The sequence below is a fragment of the Schistocerca serialis genome, chromosome 6 (assembly GCF_023864345.2).
Source record: "Schistocerca serialis cubense isolate TAMUIC-IGC-003099 chromosome 6, iqSchSeri2.2, whole genome shotgun sequence".
NCBI classification, from domain to species: Eukaryota; Metazoa; Arthropoda; class Insecta; order Orthoptera; family Acrididae; genus Schistocerca; species Schistocerca serialis.
In genome coordinates, this window is record NC_064643.1 from 326,409,231 (window position 1) to 326,428,533 (window position 19,303).

The window sequence follows — 19,303 nt, forward strand, 5'->3', positions numbered from 1 at the left end:
CCCTTGATTCAACGGATACAGCAGTCCCTCCATTCTTTCGCTGATAATGGTGGTTCTGTCAGCTTTCTGTGGGTTCCCGGACATGTAGGAGTGCCTGGGAATGAGGCTGCGGATGCTGCAGCCAAGGCTGCAGTCCTCCTGCCTCGGCCAGCCTCCCACTGTGTCCCGTCATCTGACGTTCGTGGGGATGTATGTAAGAGGCTTGTGTCGTTGTGGTGGGATGCTTGGTCATCCCTCCGAGGAAACAAGCTCCGGGCAGTAAAACCGCTCCCAACTGCTTGGACAACATCCTCCCGACCATCTCGGCGCGAGGAGGTCCTTCTGACCAGGTTGCGGATTGGGCATTGCCGGTTTAGCCACCGCTACCTGCTCTCCGGTGACCCGGCCCCGCAGTGCCCTTGTGGTCAGGAATTAACAGTGCGCCATGTTTTATTGTCGTGTCCCCGTTTTAGTCAATTTCGTGTTGTCCTGTCCCTGCCATCTACTTTACCGGATGTTTTAGCTGATGACGCTCGAGCAGCTGCTGGTATTCTGCTTTTTATAACTTTAACTGGCTTGTCCAAAGACATTTAACCTTTTTACTTATTTTATCTGCATCTTTGTCAGGTCCTTCTGGTGTCCCCCCATCCCCTTGAGTTTTAACAGATTCCATGTGCTCTAACAACAGTGACTGGGCGCTAATGACCTCAGCAGTTGAGCGCCCTTAAACCCAACCCAAAAAAAAAAAAAAAAAAGTGGTAAGTGTCTCCTGACCTGCATTTCTGGGTGACTTTCCTTAAATCTAAGAAAAGATCTCCCCACTCCTTTTCCTTCACCCCTCTACCTTTCCCTTCAACTCTTCTGTATTTAGAATAACATTTTCTGTCATTGCTCTTTCAAGTTTTGGTTAGTTGTGCACACAAAAATGGAGTGTGTACCACCATGCCTAACTGAGACAGTGTTTTGGTCTCAGCTTCAGAGAAACTTATTTTTATGTTAGGAAACTTGTCTTTAAAATGTTTGTAAGCTTCTTTAAGGTTACACGAAGCAAGTGTTCTCGATATTTTCGTTTTACTTCCATTTGGTTCTTTCAATGTCATGATCTCTTTAATACCTTGCATTGCCAACTAACTTCATAGTTTTCATAAAAAGTGAACATACAGTTTTGACAGTTTATGTTGGTAAATATTTCCCTGGTTTTGGGTTTGCACTTTCCATAAACCTTTTTTCTGACCCTTTTTTTTTTTTCCAAACAATGTAATTAGGAGCATTAAATTTACTCAATATCTTCCTGGAACTCCACTTTCCAGGTAAACTTGTAAGAGTCATTAGTTTTTTGCCTTACTTGTAGAGTTAAAAAGTTAATTTTGAGATTTTGAAGAAGAGATTCGTCAGTATTGGTATCATTGTGTGATGAAGAATTTTCAGTAGCAACAAAAAGTTTAAATTACATTGATGAGATTTTATTCGCTTTTGATTCGGCATTGTGCTTGGATGTTATTTTGTTGTTCAGACAACCGTTGAAGTTATAATGGAGTCTGGGTCTTTGTCCAGAATGATTATCTCCGATATAGAAGAATCTTCATTTTCAGCATTTTTATCACTAAATGGCCCTGTATTTTTCAAGTTGATTACATCTTTCCTACATTTATCACAACTTGTGGAGCTGTTAGGGATTTGTGGAAATAGAAATCCATGCTGTGACATTTCTCAGTTCTTTCTGTATCTAAAAAGAGTTGATACTGTCAATGGATTAAAACACTTCACTCTTGCACCACTGCACTTTATACTAGGTTCTACATTGATACAAAAATAACATAAAAGCTCTCCTTCAGTATAGTTCTATTTGTAAACGAACTATTAACAAAAAAACAAGTTCCACAAAAATATATAAAAAATTGTGGAAATGCTAATATAAAAAGTTTAATTTTCCACCGTAGAGGGAAACAATAGAGAACACATTCTATCAGCAAAAGCTCTAGTCACTGAATGATTGTACAGAAAGAAGGGCATTGCTGGAGGCAGACTCCGCTTGTTTCAACTTCTTCACAGCCTGTATGCATAGACAGGAACCAACTTGCTCATCCTGCATACACTGGCGTAAGTCTTTGGAAATTGAATGTACAGTTTGATTAATCTGTTTGGGCCAGAAATATTACATCAGTAATTACAGTTTTTTCATACTGTATTTAAATTTGTAGCTGTATGTCCCATGTTCAGTATATTTGTTTTACCAATTAATAGGCTGCTGGTGTAAACTGTATAAAAGTAAGCAATCAATTTAAGTATAGAATACGCTGATTGGTTTTGTTTTGCGATGATGGTATTTTGATACTTCTGATATTAGTTACCTTTCTATATATTTTATTAAATTCCAATTTGTTAAAGGTAGGCTTGGTCAAAATGGGGCTAATAGTGAATTTAAAATAAAAAAATAAGGAACCCATCATGATTCCTTTTTTGTATTTTTCCATATTTTTTACTGCTGTACTAAGTATTTATGGAAATATTTTGTAAATTTTGGTTATGTACTTCAGAAAAAAATTAAATCAAAATTTACATTTGTCATAGTCTTCATTTTGAACAGTTTCCAGCCTCATACTGGGTCTGTTTGGAACAAAAGTCCTGTTTCCCCATTATATTTCTGTGTCCACTCTGGTCTAGTTCTCGGTTCTTTCTTAAACAGGCTCCTCCACACCTTCCAGCCCTCCATCTCTTGGTCTTCATTTTCATCATCCCTTCACATCTCCATGTATTTATCTTTGTGTAAGTCCTCTTGTTGTCCACTCTCTTTAAGTGCCAATACCATCTTAGCTTTGATATTTCTATCCTGCTCTGGAAGGGTTCCTCTTTCACTATTGCCCTTACCCTGTCATTCCTCATCCTCTCTCCTTGTTACTCGTATCCTACTTCTGAAGAACTTCAGATTACAAGCTTCATCATCCACCTTTCACACACACACACACACACACACACACACACATATGTCAATACTGGGATGTTGTAACTTCTACACATCTTTTTTGCTGTTTTGTGGGACATCTGTGTTCCAAACCAGGCTCCTAGCACTTCGGAGGAATGCTTCTGCCTGTCTGCCATCATCATTCTTCCATTTTCCTCTACCACACTTCCACATTACTTAACAATTTCCACCTTCTTAAATTGTTCACCTCCAATCCTTATTCTACTCGTTGGTCTATCTTTCTTTCTAGTTGTGACCAGGATCTCAAATTTTTTTATATTATATTTCATTCTGTACCATCTCCTTCTTTCCAGGCATTCAGCTGCCTCTTCACTGTTTCACCAGATCATAAAGTCATCCATGAACACCATTTTCAACTTGTCTTATCCAGCTGTTTGTGCCACGTTAATCATTCTCACGACCACAATGAAGGGGAGAAATAACAAGCACTGCCCTGTTTCGCACTTGTTTGCTGGAACCAATCCATCCTTTCATTTCACACAACTCAGAATTACACAGTACATCTCCTGCACTCTAATTGTTGTCTTTCTTTCCATTCCTGTCTTTTCTAGTGCTTCCCAGACCTTCCTTCTACAGACACTATTAAATGTCTTTTCTATATCAAGAAAGGCCAAGACGAGGTCTCCCCCAAATTCATAGTGGGTCCCCTGGATTTGCCTCATGACAAATATGAGGTCAACAGTTGATAGATCTGAAACCATGCCGTTCCTCTCTGTTCGTGAGTGGAAATATGCAAAATACGTCAGGAGGTTGATACATGTGTTTCTGAGATTAGCAATTATATGAAGAGCAAAAGTAACTGAACTTAATTGTTTGAAGAGCTCAGTAATATGCTTCTTCCTGTTCAAGTTTTCATCAGTGTATACACCCAAAAATTTGGAGCATTCTGTTTACTGACTCGCACTCATGTGCTGCATCAATTGTTGGTAAGACTAGTTGTTGTACAGAACTGAATGTGTGGTTTTTTCAAAATTTAAGGAGAGGCCATTTTCAGAGAACACTGATAGTCCTTTGGAAAATATCATTTACTAACTCTTCTGTTGCTTTCTCTTGTCTGGATTCTGCTTTCCGGGATCTTTTCATATACCTTGACACAGTGTGGTATCAGTGTGACTCCCCTTTGTTTTCTCCAATCCTTTCTACTTTCTTTCTTGAATGTAGGGACAGCTAGTGCCTTCTTTTGTCTTCTAGAGTCTTCTCATTCCAAGCTCCCCCCTCCAACCTCCCTGCCCCCTTCCCTCCCCCCTTGCCCCCCTTCCTTTCACATGGCCACTTTTCCCAACCTACCCTGCTACCATCACCATTTTGACACTCACTTTGTCCATACCTGGTAGCTTTCCTCCTTTCATGATGTCCAGTGTTATTCCAATTTCTTTCCATGGCAAGTCATTTTATCCCCCAGAGTTTAATCTGTCTCCTTCAGTCTGTTCGGTTATCCTAATCTCCAGGTTTGTTTGGATTTAGCAAATGCTGAAAGTATTCCTTCCACACTATCTTCAATGCCTTTTGCTATTAACTTTCTCATTTCGATCTATCATTGCTGCATCCTCTCTCAAATCTCTCGTCTTACTTTTGACCGTTCCATAAAGTACTTTCTTATTTCCTCTGCTATCTTCCTCCATCTTTGTCCATTCTTCCATCCACTTTGTTCTCTCCTCAGCCACTGTTTTATTAGCCTCTTTTCTTCTTTTCCTTATACTCCTCTAGCTAATTAATTCCTTTCTTGGACCCACAGCTTAAAGACCTCGTTCTTCCTTCCCACTACCTTCTGGACTCTCATTTCATCATGGTGTCTCCTTCCACCAATTTCTACCACTTGCGCTTCCGCAAACAGCTACTGCAGCTTCTACCATAGCATTATTAAATTGTTCCCATTCCTCTTCTCCTGTTTTCGGTTCATCCTTCGGTAACATTTCCCTTAAAATCTCCCAGTATACTTCTTTGTCATCCTCTTTCTTCAGTTTCCATACTCTAATTCTCTTTTCCTGGTTGTGTCTTCTTCCATTCCTTATTGATTCTCACGATCACTACCAACAGCTGGTAGCCACATCCAATGCCTCAGCTGGTAGTACTTTTAACCTGTTGCAGTATTATTCATCACCCAAACATAGAACATACAATCCACAAAAGATTTCTGTGCCAGATTCTAACTATGCCACATTACTTTCTGAATTTCTTATCCCTAAAACACTGAGATACCTATCACTAAACCTTTTCTTTTGCAGATTTCAGCAATCTCTTTCCTTATTCATTTCTACTTTCCCATCCTTCTGCTTCCAGTATATTTTCATTCCCCTTCATCTTTCACTCACTAGATACGCATTCAAGTTTTCCATGACTGTTATCCTTTGCCCATTCAACTGCTTTTATAGTCCTTCCTCAAAGTCCTCCTCCTTGCAATGTCTAGCCCAGTTGAGTTTCTCATTATTCATATCTTCAATCTTCTGTTAGTTACATGTTCCATAGATTTGAAAGATTCCTTTATTGAAATAAGTTTTCATGAATGCGTACTCCCAAAAATTTGGAGCATTCTACCCTGCTTACTGGCTCCTACTTATGTGCCACATCAATTGTTGGTAAGACTCTATTTGATGTACAGAACTGAATGCCGCTTATTTTTCACAATTTAAGGAGAATCTATTTTCAGAGAACCACTTTGGAAAATGTCATTTACTAACTTTTCTGTTGCTTTCTCTCTAATGGGATTTATTATAACACTAGTATCATTAAAATAAGTACCAATTTTTCATGTTGAATGTTAAGTGGACGTCATTCACATATATAAGGAATAGGAGTGGACCCAAAATTGAACCCTGTGGGACTTCCTTTGTGATTTTATCCAGTCACTAAAATTTTCTACCTTTCTGACATTGTCTAAATTATTCAGCACAATCTTTTGCATTCTGTTTGTCAGGTATGATTCAGACCAGCTGTGTGATAAAGCCATAAAACTTGAGTTTTTCTAACAGTGTGTTGTGATCGATAGAATTGAAGGCCTTGGAGAGACCACAAAAACCACCCAACTGCCAATGCATTATTATTTAAGACTTGTACCATTTAATGGATGTGTGTATAAATAGCATTCTCTATTGAACAATCTTTTTGTAATCTAGACTGTGATATGCTAAAAACTTGTTTCCACTGAAGTTTGCAGCTACTCTTGAGTACATTACTTTTTCAAATGTTTTGGAAAAATATGTCAGTAAGGAAATTGGATGATATTTGTTTAAGTATATCTTGCCACTGTTCCTGTGAGGTGGTTTAATAATTGAATCGGTCTTTTTTAAAAGGGCGGAAATCATGAAATGCAAATTAATGAGAAATCGAAGAAACTGATTTTAGAAACAGACTATTTGAAAGTACATAATTCTGAGCATTGCAGTTACTTTCAGTGAAGATTTATTGTTTTGAGCCTGTGATATTTGTTTGTTGTTTTAAGGCTGAGCTGCAAGCCTTGCTAGTTCGCAATATTTTATTGTTTAACTTCTTGCTGTATGTGATACCCTATAGTAATTGTTAGAAAATCCACACTTTTAAAAAGAGATTGGCTTAAGCATGAAAAACGATAATGAAAGACTGGTAATTGATAACATTACAACATTCTGTTACACCACAGGTCATTCAAAATCACACACGAGAAGAAAACTGTAATCAAAGTGCAAAATATTACAGTATGTTAAGTAGGTTACAAGTAACATGCAATTAAATTGGAATTTACTCCCCCCCTCTGCAATTGAAACTGTTCTTGAAGGGAGTACCAATGCTAATGAAAGATCCTTTGATACAATCACATCAGTGTGTGAGTAAACAAGATGGAACAGAGTGCTACTGCAAGGCTAACTCTTTCAGTTCTAGGCTTTCTCCATGTTTCTGAGAGAATATGGTTTTCTTGTAGTGTTTCTTCCACCTGTTCTTGAAGTTTAAAATTTGAGATGATTTGATTTCTGTTACTAAGAACTTGCATATTTTGTCAGTACTTTGAATAATCTTCTATAATTTGATGGATAGTGAAAATTGTCATACCCTTAAAGCCATTTTAAGATACTGCCAAAATATCTCAGGAAGTAAAAAGCTGTGCCCTTGCATAGAATAATACTGTTGTAATTTTTGGAAACTGCCAGAATCTTTAAATGATAGTAAGAATCTGCACCAAGATTAATTCTTGTTCTGTTCAGCACAGTTATCACGGAACAACCTGAGCTTTGTGATACTTTTGGATGCAGACTTTAGATAGTCAAATAGAAAGGAACATACTTCATTAGGACCCTTTATAATTTCCTTCATGATAAACATAAGGTGAACTAGATCCTCTTTTTATATCAAGACTGCAAAAAGCATTCACTGTAAGTTTCGATAAATAAAATAGTCTGTGCACTTTCGGCCGACTGATGTTTTGCACGTAATGAAATAAGGACAACACATTCAGCCTTTAATTTTTGCTACATCATAGAGAAATTTAGACCTAAGTCTTAATTTCAGCTCTTCACAAGTGCAGCAGGAATCCACCTGTGACTGTCCAAATCAATAATTGAAATTGTTGCCAGAGTAGTAGTTCCAATAAAAAATGTAAGTTACTGTACTCTTCGGGTGCTTCTGTAAGAACAACTTCCACTCATTTTCACATTTAAGTCTGCATTAAGATAGCATACCTTTTTACCAGTGAATTATTTTCTCATAAGGGGAATGACTGAATATGTTAGTGTATAGCTTCATAAACAGAAGATTCAAGGTCATGTGTAATTCTCCTACCCCTCCTGTCGTCTGGTGTTTCCCCAGAGAGCTTAAGCTGTCTTAATCTTCTTGCTCTTTTCTCATTAAAGTCAAAAACCTTCAAGTGATGCAACAACCAGCATGATACGAAAAACTAAATGAATTCGTCACCACAGGGTTATCGTTGTTGCTTGTCTTCTCTGCTTGACTTCTTGAGAATCTGCTAATTCTTTAAGAAATAGGTCTTGCTCATTCTTATTAGGAATATTGTAAAAGTTTGTAATAATGTGTCTCCAATTTCTTCCACGCTTTCTTCTTATATCTCAAAATAACAACAATAAAATTAATTTCAGAATTACGAAAAGGATATAAACATAGCTGTTTTTGTTTTGTTACTCATGATGTCTGAGGTTACGTTCGTGATAACCAAACAGAATGTATTAGGGTATTCATTTGGTGTTAATTTTTGTGACAATAATTCGAAGGAATGTAATAGAAATGTGCTAAATAAAATGAAAGATTTTATTACCCATAAGAGAATTCACTTTTTTTTTTAGTTTCAATTGGTTTCCCTGTGTGATTAGCACGGGCTTCACCCTTAAATAGAGTTGCTTCTATTTTCTTTGACTGGCTGCCTTGTCTCCTGTTTGAGGATATTCCTTATACATAGTTTTCGTCATATTATCCGCATTATTTATTTCTGCCAAGATATGAATACTTACGGATATTTCAATGACTTTCCTTAAAATACTACAGTATTCTTTGTAGTATACAAATAATGTTGGAACTTATCATCTGTACCACTTCTTGTAGAGCATCCCTCACAACTCCATTCTGTTTTGTCTTCCTTCTTCATTTCCTCTCCAGTACTATCTGTAACCTTTCCTCAGTTCCCTATTGCCTCCTTCTTCCCATTTTCTCTCTCCCGGGCCTAAAATCTATAGCTTTCTCCTTTCCCTCATGTCCAGCGTCCCCTTACCTTTCCTGTCAGTGTTCCAGTGATCAGAGTCCATTTGCATTGCTGGGTCATCTTTTATGTACGTCCTTTCCGAGGCTAGTTCCTTTGTTGAAAGCTGATTGTTGATCCACTGTTGGCTAGCACGGTCTGTCACAGCTTCACCAGAGTCAAATTAGCCACCACTTTCTGGAGTTCCTTCAGGGCCTTCACAGCTACCATATTGGCCCTGTGGCACTCAGTCCTCTCTGTACTTACCCCCTGTGTTTTGAAAAGAAAAGAAAAAGAAAAAACACTCGACTAGAACCTATGTTGTATAGCCTTTGAAAGAGCTTAAAACTGCTGCAAAAGACACCTTTTCCAGCTCTGTAGCTCAGTTATGATAGCTTCTAGAGTGACTTGAAAATTGGTCAACTCCTACAAATACCTGGGTGTATCACTTTGTAGGATATGAAATGGAATAATCAAATAGGCTGTCATGGGTAAGGCTGATCGTAGACTTCAGTTTATTGGCAGAATATTGAGAAAATGCAGTCAATCTACAAAGATTGCTTACAGATCACTAATGCAGCCCATGCTAGTATACTGTTAGTGTGTGGGCCCCGTACGAAATAGGGTTAACTGTCAAATGTAATTGAGAAGGATGGCATGAATGAGCATGGGTTGGTTTGACACATGGGTGTGTCGTAGAGATGCTCCACAAGGTAGTGCCGACTCCTCACCCCCCCCCCCCCCCCCCCCCGCCCCCACCCTCCACCTCCACCCCCCACATGTGCTCTACTATCCCTCCGCCCTTCACTGCTCCACTCAGGATTGGTGCTTGCGTGTGCACGCCTCTGTGTGTGTGTGTGTGTGTGTGTGTGTGTGTGTGTGTGTGTGTGTGTGTCTGTGTGTTGGGAGGGAGGAAGGGGGGGTGCTTCTTTCTTTGCCTCTCTAAAGAAGGCTTTGGCTGAAAGCCCAAAGTGTAACAGTCTTCCCATTGTGCCTGTCTGCAACTCAATGTGTCGTCTTCGGGTTGAGTAGTAATCTATCCCTTTCATATTATTACCAGAAAATGTTAATTATTTTTGGGGTAAATTGTCATTATATGACTCTTCACATTCAAATTATTACATATCATTTTCCCAGTGTATTAAAATGCTAATGAATTAATTTTATTACACATTACAGCTATTAGTTATTTTAATTTTCTTGTCTCATTTTTATCTGAATTACAGATCACATGCTATCGCTTGTGTTAATCAGTTCATCATCAACCGAACTCAAGCCCTGATGATCCACATAGATTCCTTCCTGGAGGTAAGTAAGGAGCTTCGTATATTTAGTCTAGTACTTACAGTCAAGTAATATTGTTTTGTTTCTGTTAAATGTTCTCTAGAACCTGTTTATTTTCTCATAATAGACTGCAAATGAATGATGTGAGATCATAGCGGTGGTTCAGTTTGTCCATCCCTTCAGTATTGTACGGATGTTGTTCAGAAACTACAGAAGTGTTAAAATTATGCCATTGTTACAAGCTTAGAGAAATAAAGTTAATTCTTCTGTAGAACAATTGCACAACTATTGCGTTGTGTTTCTCTTCCCACTTCCTAGTAATGTATTTTTATTGTGAGTTTTGGTTTTACAGAATCTGTTCCACTTAGCGTCAGACGACGATCCTGAAGTACGCAAAAATGTTTGTCGAGCCTTGGTGATGTTGCTGGAAGTTCGTATGGATAGGCTTATACCAAACATGCACAACATTATTGAGGTGAGTTTTTCATTACTTGTTTTAAGGTGTACCGACCATTATGTACTGAATTGCAAGCTGTGAATTAGTTTGAATGATTTTTGTTGCAACAACACATACACTTACAAAATGGCTGGACTAAAAAATCTGTAACTGAAGTGTACGTTACGGAGTAAAAAATTGGCCGCGATCATTTTCCTAGTGCTTGTACATCTTGTTGAAGTAATGCAACCCACTCTCGACACAGATGTTTCTTGGAACTCGACCACTTTGTCTTTCTTTCCCATGTGTCATTGTTCCAACTTATGGTCAGTTATTCAGCTTTTGCTGTGTACAATGTTCTAATGTCATTCTGTAGAGATTGTTACGAAATTTCAATGCTATTGTATTATATAAGATTTTCACTCCAATATACAGTGTAACTTCGATTTTAATTTGTAGCCCCTTTGAAAAACCCATAAGATCAATGCTAAAAATTCCCCAATTTCACATTTGTTCCTAGTAAGGTTTGCCTCAATTCTAAGTTCTTACTTGACGCCTCACTTGACTTCATCCCATTTTCTTCCTATTAACATCTAATGAACAAGTTATAAGTGGCTCAAAAGACAGATGGTTCCCACCATGGTTAATGGCAGAATTAAGGGAATTTTTGTGGGCATTGTGGAGAGGGGAGATAAGGCAACTTGCAACATTTAGCTTCATTGCGCAATTATGATACAACTACTGCTAGGTCAACAGTCGATGAAGTTTTGTGGACTGTGCCAATGTGGCACGGACAAAGAGGCCCAGCCACCCCCTTGTCTTGTGGCACTTATATCGCAGTCTCTTCATTTTTCACGTATTTCCAGTGTACTGTATTCAGCAACAATATCAGGTGTCAACTTAATAAATTCAAACATTGAGAATCGAGGAATTGTCACCCATTTCCGGCTAGTGAACTCTTATTGGCTGGCAACTTGTCAAGTCACCACACCAGCACACAGAAAATGAGCTCACTTACTGTGTGTGAGGAGAGGGGGAGTGGTCCTTCAGTGACAGGAGTGCAGGTATGGATTAAAGCATTTTATGAAGTGCAGAAAATATACTTTTCGTGCAAATGATGTGCTCTGACAGAGATGCCACATGGAAATAGAACAAGGGTTTTGCGATAGCACATTTTAAAGACTTTGGTGTTCAAATCTGACACCATACAGTTGCAATAGCTACATATGCTACTCATATATATACTTTGCACCACACACTGTAGATCGTAAAGATTGGTGGCAGTGATAGAGAACATGAAGTGAAACTGTAGCCCCTGAGCTTGCTTTCAAATTTACATTTTACACACTGTACAAAAATACAGTGAGCCGACTTCTAATAAGCGTGTAACATCACTTAGGAAGTCAACTCATTTTTTTCATGTTTCTGTTTCCCCTCATCAAATTTAAAATAACACTTTAACAGTGGTAGTGGCAGCTCATAAGAAAAGCATTAAACAGTAATAGCAGTGGTGACACCCTTTGTTATTAAGTAGATATCTGTATTTATGCTTACGGTTTAATCACTTTGCTGCTGTGGTGTTTTTGGTTTAATTCAACACGTTCATCAATTTTTGCTTTTTACTGTGTGAGCACGAAGGATCATCTCAAAAACACTTTTTACGTACTGTAGTCATAGCATATCAAAAAACAGCTTGATTATCTTGTACCCAGATACCAATTTCAATTTTTTTGATGAGTTTTTACTTGCTGTTGCACGTCTATGATTTTGAAGAACTGATGAAATTCATTACTACAAATTATTGTGTAAACATTGTACTGTACATTTAATTTCCTTCACTGAGATTTTATACATAGTATTGGAGAGCATTGCTATTTTTAATTGTACATGCCGATTACATGTATTTTTGCCCATAAAATATGAGCATGGTTTAATGTTTTTCCACAATTCTGTATTTTTTATGTGCAGACTGCACAAAAATGTAAAATAGGGTTCTCACAGTAATAGAAATGGTTCTAGGATGAATACATTATATTAATACTTAATTACGAATACAACGTACATTTCATAAGCATGTGCAACATATCTCCTCTCTCTCTCTCTCTCTCTCTCTCTCTCTCTCAGAGAGAGAGAGAGAGAGAGAGAGAGAGAGAGAGAGAGAGAGAGAGAGGGCTACTACTTCATATCTAAAAATTCATCTACTGAATAGGAGCAGTTCTCATTCAGAAATTCTTTTAATTTGTGTTGTTGACAGAAGAAAATTTGTGTGGAGATGGAGGCTGTGCCTCTCGTTTATCTTGCTCTTGAAATAGTTGTCAGTAAATATACTAATATAATTTTAATTATCATTAAATTTTAAATGATCATGAATAAACTGGGTAGTCGACAAAAATTATCGTCATGCATTTGTTGGTGTTGTGTGTGTCGACTTCAGGTTGGTGAAGACGTAGTACTTACCACCAAGGATTTAAAATAATATATTGTCACAAAGTATTGATGTAAGTGAAACAATGTGTTCTGAAGTTGCCATTCTTAAAAAAAAAAAAAAAAAAATGAAATTTAGCGCCATTCATTTTCAATCAGCCTTTTATTTACATATTTCACAAGGCTATTATTTCTTCTTCTTCTTCTTCTCCTTCAGCTTCACATTTGCAAAGTTTGCCTATATGGAGATTATCAGGAAACTGAACAATTAAGTCACTCATTTCCAAAACGTCCTTTATCCAATTTTTGTGGAAATTGAGTTATTGTTACCATAGCATTCATCAAATTTATTTTGCATCATATTAAACTACAGTTTCGTTCAAAATGTCCTTTAAACCATTAAAATTTGGTAATAAAATCCTTAAATATGCCTATTTAGTTTCAGAATGTCCCTTATCCAATCCAACATGCCCGACTCGTCTACTGCTAATTTTTGTAACAAAACGACCTATACCCTTTGCCTTTTCCTAAGCAATGTGCCCCTCCCCCCCAGAAGTGACTTTTACACACAGTGCAACTACCAAACATATTAAGGAATAGGTAATTTAAAATTATCATCTAGCGTATTTTTCCAGTGAAATGTGTTGTGGTAGAACTGACAGTCAGCTGAAGCTAAGTTTTGTTTACTGTTGACAATAGGTTTTGTTTATTGTGAAGTTGGTGCTTGTTTTTTGTGTTCACCATGGCGTTTTTGCTAGTTTTTATTGTCAAAATTCTTACCAGTATCTGAAATTAGGCTGTTTTTAGGTATTCTTCTGCATTTAAAGTGAGCTTCTTGTTTTAAAAGTGTACTATACAGGCAGTGTTACAGGCCTAAAAGTTGATAAACTTTGTGGTTAACCAATGGAGGAACTACAACTTCAAATTACTGAACAATAGGTTATGGAGGGACCAAAGTTAACTCCATGCCAGAAGAACAAACGAAGGAAATGTATAAAGGATCTAAATAAATGGAAAAAGTGGAAGCTCTACACATCAGACTTTGCCAAGCCTACCACAGTGCCTTCACTCTGATCAAGTTTTTAAGTGTAATCAGCATACAGTGCAAGATGTTCGTAAGTTTCATGGAGGCTTTTATTCTTCGAAGAATAAAATTGATCAGGATAACTATATACTTAAATATACTGTGAGTGAAACACCTAAATGGAGAACTAATGAAGATGAACAGAAACAAATCGCTGAAAATTGGCTTTTCTATCTAATCCCACATACCAAATCTGGAAACATTTCTTTGGTTCGGGTATCCTTTTGTGGCGTACTTGCTGTTAGTGAGAAAAGAGCTCAACGAGTTTGTAAGAGACATTTCCACTCCATAAATCTAGCTGTAGAGAATAGAGGAGGAGACCATAAGTCTAAGCTGTTTGAGGCTAAAAGTCATTCTGTTAATTCATTCATAGAGAGCCTCTGTCCACTTGAAAAACATTATTGCAGAAACGCCAGAATAATAAGACGGTATTTTTTGAGCCACCTTTCAATATGTTTGTTTCACAAGGCATACAATTCAAGAGTAGAAAGTGCTCTTAAAAGTTCCGTATCTATATTTTTATGAAATATTTGTCAAAAATTATAACTTGAGCTTTGGCCCTCCTGCTGTGAACAAGTGCTCCAAATGCATCCAGTTTTAGTTGAAATTAGACAGCGGGGACAAATCGGTTGAAATTGATTTCAGTCTCCACAAAAAGAGGGCAGAAGCATTCTTTAATATACTGAAAATGAAATCACCCTATCTGTTGACTGCCAGAAGAATTTGGTTTTTCTCAAAATCCCTGACCAGGCAGCTTACTATAATCGACAGTTCTATTTATTTAACTTCACTATCTGCCAAGGTACATCTGAAGATAAGCAAACAAAAAAACATGTTTTTGTATATCACAGGACAGAATCGGACTTCAAAAAAGGTTTGAATGAAATTGAATCGGCAATTTTTCATAGGCTAAGAAATAGTTGCTTGGAAGGCTCTTTGCAGATGGTTGTGGAGGACAAAACTGGAACGGTTTAATGATGATTATACTTCAATACTGGTTGGTAAATGAAGCACTGCCAAATATTAAAGACATTATTTTAGTATTCCCTGTACCAGATAATTTGTATGTGCCACCTGATTGCGTATTTGTCAGAATTGAGAAGGAAATTCAAAATTATGACACTATTATTACGCCTGAGAAATACATTGAAATCTCTAAGGACTGTGGAACTGTTTTCAGTATGACCAAGAGCTGTAATATTTTTGACTGGAAGAAGGTACGCGAAAATTGTCAAAAGAAGCCCTTAAATTGGCACTTCAAATTTTCAACTGCTAAAATATTTATTATAACACTAAACAATGTGCTAACCTGTGAAGTACTTGTTGCAGGTGAACATTGGTATAACACCAATCTCAGAAAGGCATAAAAAGTACTCAAACCTGGATTTAAAGTTGAAAACTTTCAAACTATCATTAGTACTACCTCGAGTAATGGTAAAGAGCTGAAAGTGAAAGATGTCAACAAGCTTCTGACTTTTCACTTTGGGGGAAAACTGGGCTCAAAATGAAGACCTGGCCTTCTTAAAAAAAAAAAAAAAAAAAAAAAAAAAAATTAGATCCAATCCAGTACAGAATAGACCTGAAGAACAATCTGATGATGAAAATGCCGGTGGACACATGGATGATGAAAATGGCTTCTAATTGCTTCCCAGCAGTTAATAGGTTAATAGGACAAATTCAGATTTAAATAAGTAAATGACTACCCTTATGAAACTTTTAAAATTGTTTTCTGCAATTGTGTTGGTTTAATGTAATGTTATTTTTTAATAAATTTCTGGTAAAGGTATGTTTCTGTTTCCCTAACTTAACCAGAAATTATTTAGGTTTTAAAAATACCTGCAGATATTGTTTCCATAAAAATTAAATTATATACATTTACTGATAAAACACTGTTTAAACATTTTCCCCTATTTCCTTTTTTCAAACCGTCTCTTATTTAAAGTTTTTATTTTCAAAATGTCTCTTCTCCATATTTTGGTTCCAAAACGTCCATTATCCAAGAGGTTTTTTATTTATGACAAAATTTTGAAATATGTTATTTTTAAGATGTTTCTTAATAACAAAAATAGATAACTAAGAAACACGCAGAAAAAATTTCAAGTTTATACAACAGAAATTGTTAAATACATTTTTACTAATTACCGAAATTTATGCTGATTGAATAAAGGACATTTTGGAACAGAGCGACTCAGTTGTTCTTTCTGCTCTGTTTATTATGATCGTCATGTTCTGGATAGATTTTTGTTATTTGCACAAGACTGAATGTTTTTGTTATAGCATTCCTAGCCTTTGAGGAGAATATAAGTACAGCAAAAGTTAAGGAAAACAGTGGAGTCTTCCACTACGCTAAATTGAAGATAAATTAAAATTGATGGTGATGTATTTTTCTTGTTGTTTCCATTCATTTGCATACATTGTCATGATGATGATGATATGTTGCAGTACATGCTGTTGCGGACCCAGGACCCAGATGAAGGGGTGGCTCTTGAAGCATGTGAATTCTGGCTGTCCCTTGCAGAGCAGCCAGTATGTAAGGAAGCACTGTCCCCACACTTGACAAGGCTTGTGCCAGTTCTCGTTCGTGGGATGAAGTATTCGGATATTGACATCATTTTGCTGAAAGGTGATGTAGAAGAAGATGAAGCTGTACCAGATCGAGAGGAAGATATTAGACCAAGGTTTCACAAGTCACGAACACACACTGTGAAACACTCTGATGAGAATGGGGAAGATGAAGGTGCTGGTGACGACGACGATGCGATGGATGATGATAGCTCATTGTCTGATTGGAATCTGCGTTAGTATCACAACATGAAACAATTTAGAAATTTTCAGTTTTTACCATTCTCATTGTGTTCTTTAATATATTCAGTTCAACTCATGTGGAAGTGAAATCAAACAATGAAAAGCCAGACCAATGTAACAGTATTATGAAAAGGATAGATTACTACTCACCATAACGAGGAGACATTGATTCGCAGACAGGAACAGCAGAAAGACTGATTTACATATTTACATGTGAGCTTTCAGCCTAAAGGCTTTCTTCTAACAGAGAAAACACACATTCACACAAGCACAACTCGCACACAGATGACCACTGCGTGCGTGCGTGCGTGCGTGTGTTAGTGGACAGCTCACATGTACAGCAGTCTTTTTGTTGTTCCTGTCTGTGACTCATCTCCTCTGTATGCTGAATAGTAGTCTATACTTCACATAATATTTTGTTTTGGAAGTAAATAGTTTATGGTACCCCCAGGGGTATAAAACTGCAAGCTGATCTATTCCAACTCCTTATACATATGGCATGTACTATGTCCAGTTAGGAAATGACATGACTTTGTGTTCTTTTTGTTTTACTAGAAGTTTATATTGAATTGTAGACAGGTACAATGAAAAGACTAGTCTTTTCATTGTGCCTGTTTGCGACTCAACATCTCCTCTACATGAGGAGTACCAATCTATCCTTTTCATAATATTGTTGTTATTCCATCCGGGACTTTCCATTGTTTGAAATTTTTTGAAATTTTGTATTAATAATGTGAAAATGAATTTACTGAACAAATTAACCATCTGGATCTGCACAGTGTATATTTTTGATAGTTTCAGACAGACCTACAGATAATTTTCATCTGAAGATGTGGGTAGGGGTCGGAAGGGTCAAAATTACAGTTGTAATAGGAAATCTGTCTGTCCTCACTGGTTTTGGAATATTCTTTCCCATTGTCAAATGTCTGCAGATGTGCATGTTCAGAGACTCCAAGGAAGCAGTGCAAAGCCGTCACCACTAATAAGTATCGGTTGTAAATGTTCAGAATTTAGCACCTTTTATGAATATGAGTAAATGTATACCATGTATTCATTCGCATCTTACGATCATACTGCTCGGCTTCCAGAGTAGAACTCAACGTGGTTCTTGAAAGAGGTTTGATCACGTTTATCTTGGTGAAGATGACTCTCAGCTGCTTATTGTTGTCATTGAGTTATGCCTGACAAAGAAACCCCTTCTCCAGTCTTAAATGTACGAGGATGCTTGTTGTGTGTTGAGTTTTGTGGCAAATGGCAAGGATACAGAACAGAATTATCACTCTGCTCAGGTATCAGCATCACAGCTAACAATTACATCAGCTCTAACTAGTAGTGTCTCTATATATCATATTTTACAGACTATGATACACTTCTTTCTTTGAAAATTTGTCTCCAAAATTCAGGTGCATCTTATACTTGAAATTATATAAAAATGTCCAGTGTTTGGTTTAAAATTCCCACCACTTTAAAAGTGGCAATATATTCAGTACCGTGTGATACCTGTATCTGGTAACATGGATTTAACTGGCGGCAGCAGTCCACCGATGCAAAGAACATGAGTTGTAGGGATTCACAAGCCTCCTAACACTGTCTCCCTACCTCCCCTCCATCACAAACCCAGAACACTGTCTAGCTTATGATGCATCAATGCAGTCTATGGTGTCAGTGAACTTGAATTGAAAGTGATTTGTGTTATCAGTAACAGTAAAAAAAATGTTTGTTTGTAGCTAGTCTCATAATGGAAAAAAAAGGTATTCATATGATGCCGGCTATAAAATGAAAGTAATAGCATATGCAGAATAACATGGAAACAGAGCAGCCGAGCAGCATTTCGACCCTCCACCAACAAAAAACAATTCGTGATAAAAAATCAGGAAGATTGATTGTGCCAATAGAGGACTGAATGCAAAATGGCCAAAACTAGATGGCATATTGAAATGGATTCAGCGACACCGTCGAAATGGCATTGGAATTAATACAAAAATGATTCAAATAAATGCTCATAAGCAAATGCTACAGTGGAATTTAACAGGCTTTAAGGGTGGAGTTGGTTGGTGCTACAGGTTTATGAAGTGTCATTGACTTAGCATGTAAACCAAAACCAAAATATATCAGAAAATGCCATAAGAGTATGAAGAGAAAGTATTATCTTTCCACCACTTTATTATTCAACATCGAAAGAACCATTCTCAAACTAAGCCTAAAAGCAAATGTTGACAAAATTCCTCTGACATTTGATGCACTGAGTAACAGGACCGTTACCATGAAAGGTGCGAAAACAGTAACTATAAAAGCAAGGGGACGTGGAAAAATGCACTACACTGTTGTCCTTTCTTGTTGCACTGATGGTACTAAATTTAATCCAGTGATCATTTTCCAGTACATAACAATGCCAAAACCTTCTGAAACACCACCAGGTGGTATTCATATACATGACGAGGGTAGGATGGACGAGGCTGGTATGAAGTTATGGATTAACAGAGTGTGGGAGAGAAGGAAAAGTGCTTCATTGAAGAAGAATTCTCTTCTTGTACTAGATCAGTTTAGTAGTCATTTGAAAAATTCTGTGAAAGAAAAATTGAGCCAGGGAAATACAGAACTTGCTGTTATTGTGGGAGGAATTACTTCACAATTGCAACCTCTTGATGTCTC

The 19,303-nt window shown here is 37.2% G+C and overlaps 1 protein-coding gene across 1 annotated transcript in view; it reads left to right on the forward strand.

Moving 5' to 3' along the window:
- LOC126483606 (transportin-1) overlaps positions 1-19,303 on the forward strand; it is a 160,505-nt gene that overhangs the window by 69,559 nt on the left and 71,643 nt on the right. Inside the window, exons 6-8 of the mRNA XM_050106641.1 lie at positions 9,845-9,926; positions 10,255-10,377; positions 16,289-16,643. Of these exons, the coding sequence (XP_049962598.1) occupies positions 9,845-9,926; positions 10,255-10,377; positions 16,289-16,643 (560 nt within the window). The remainder of the gene's footprint in view (positions 1-9,844; positions 9,927-10,254; positions 10,378-16,288; positions 16,644-19,303) is intronic.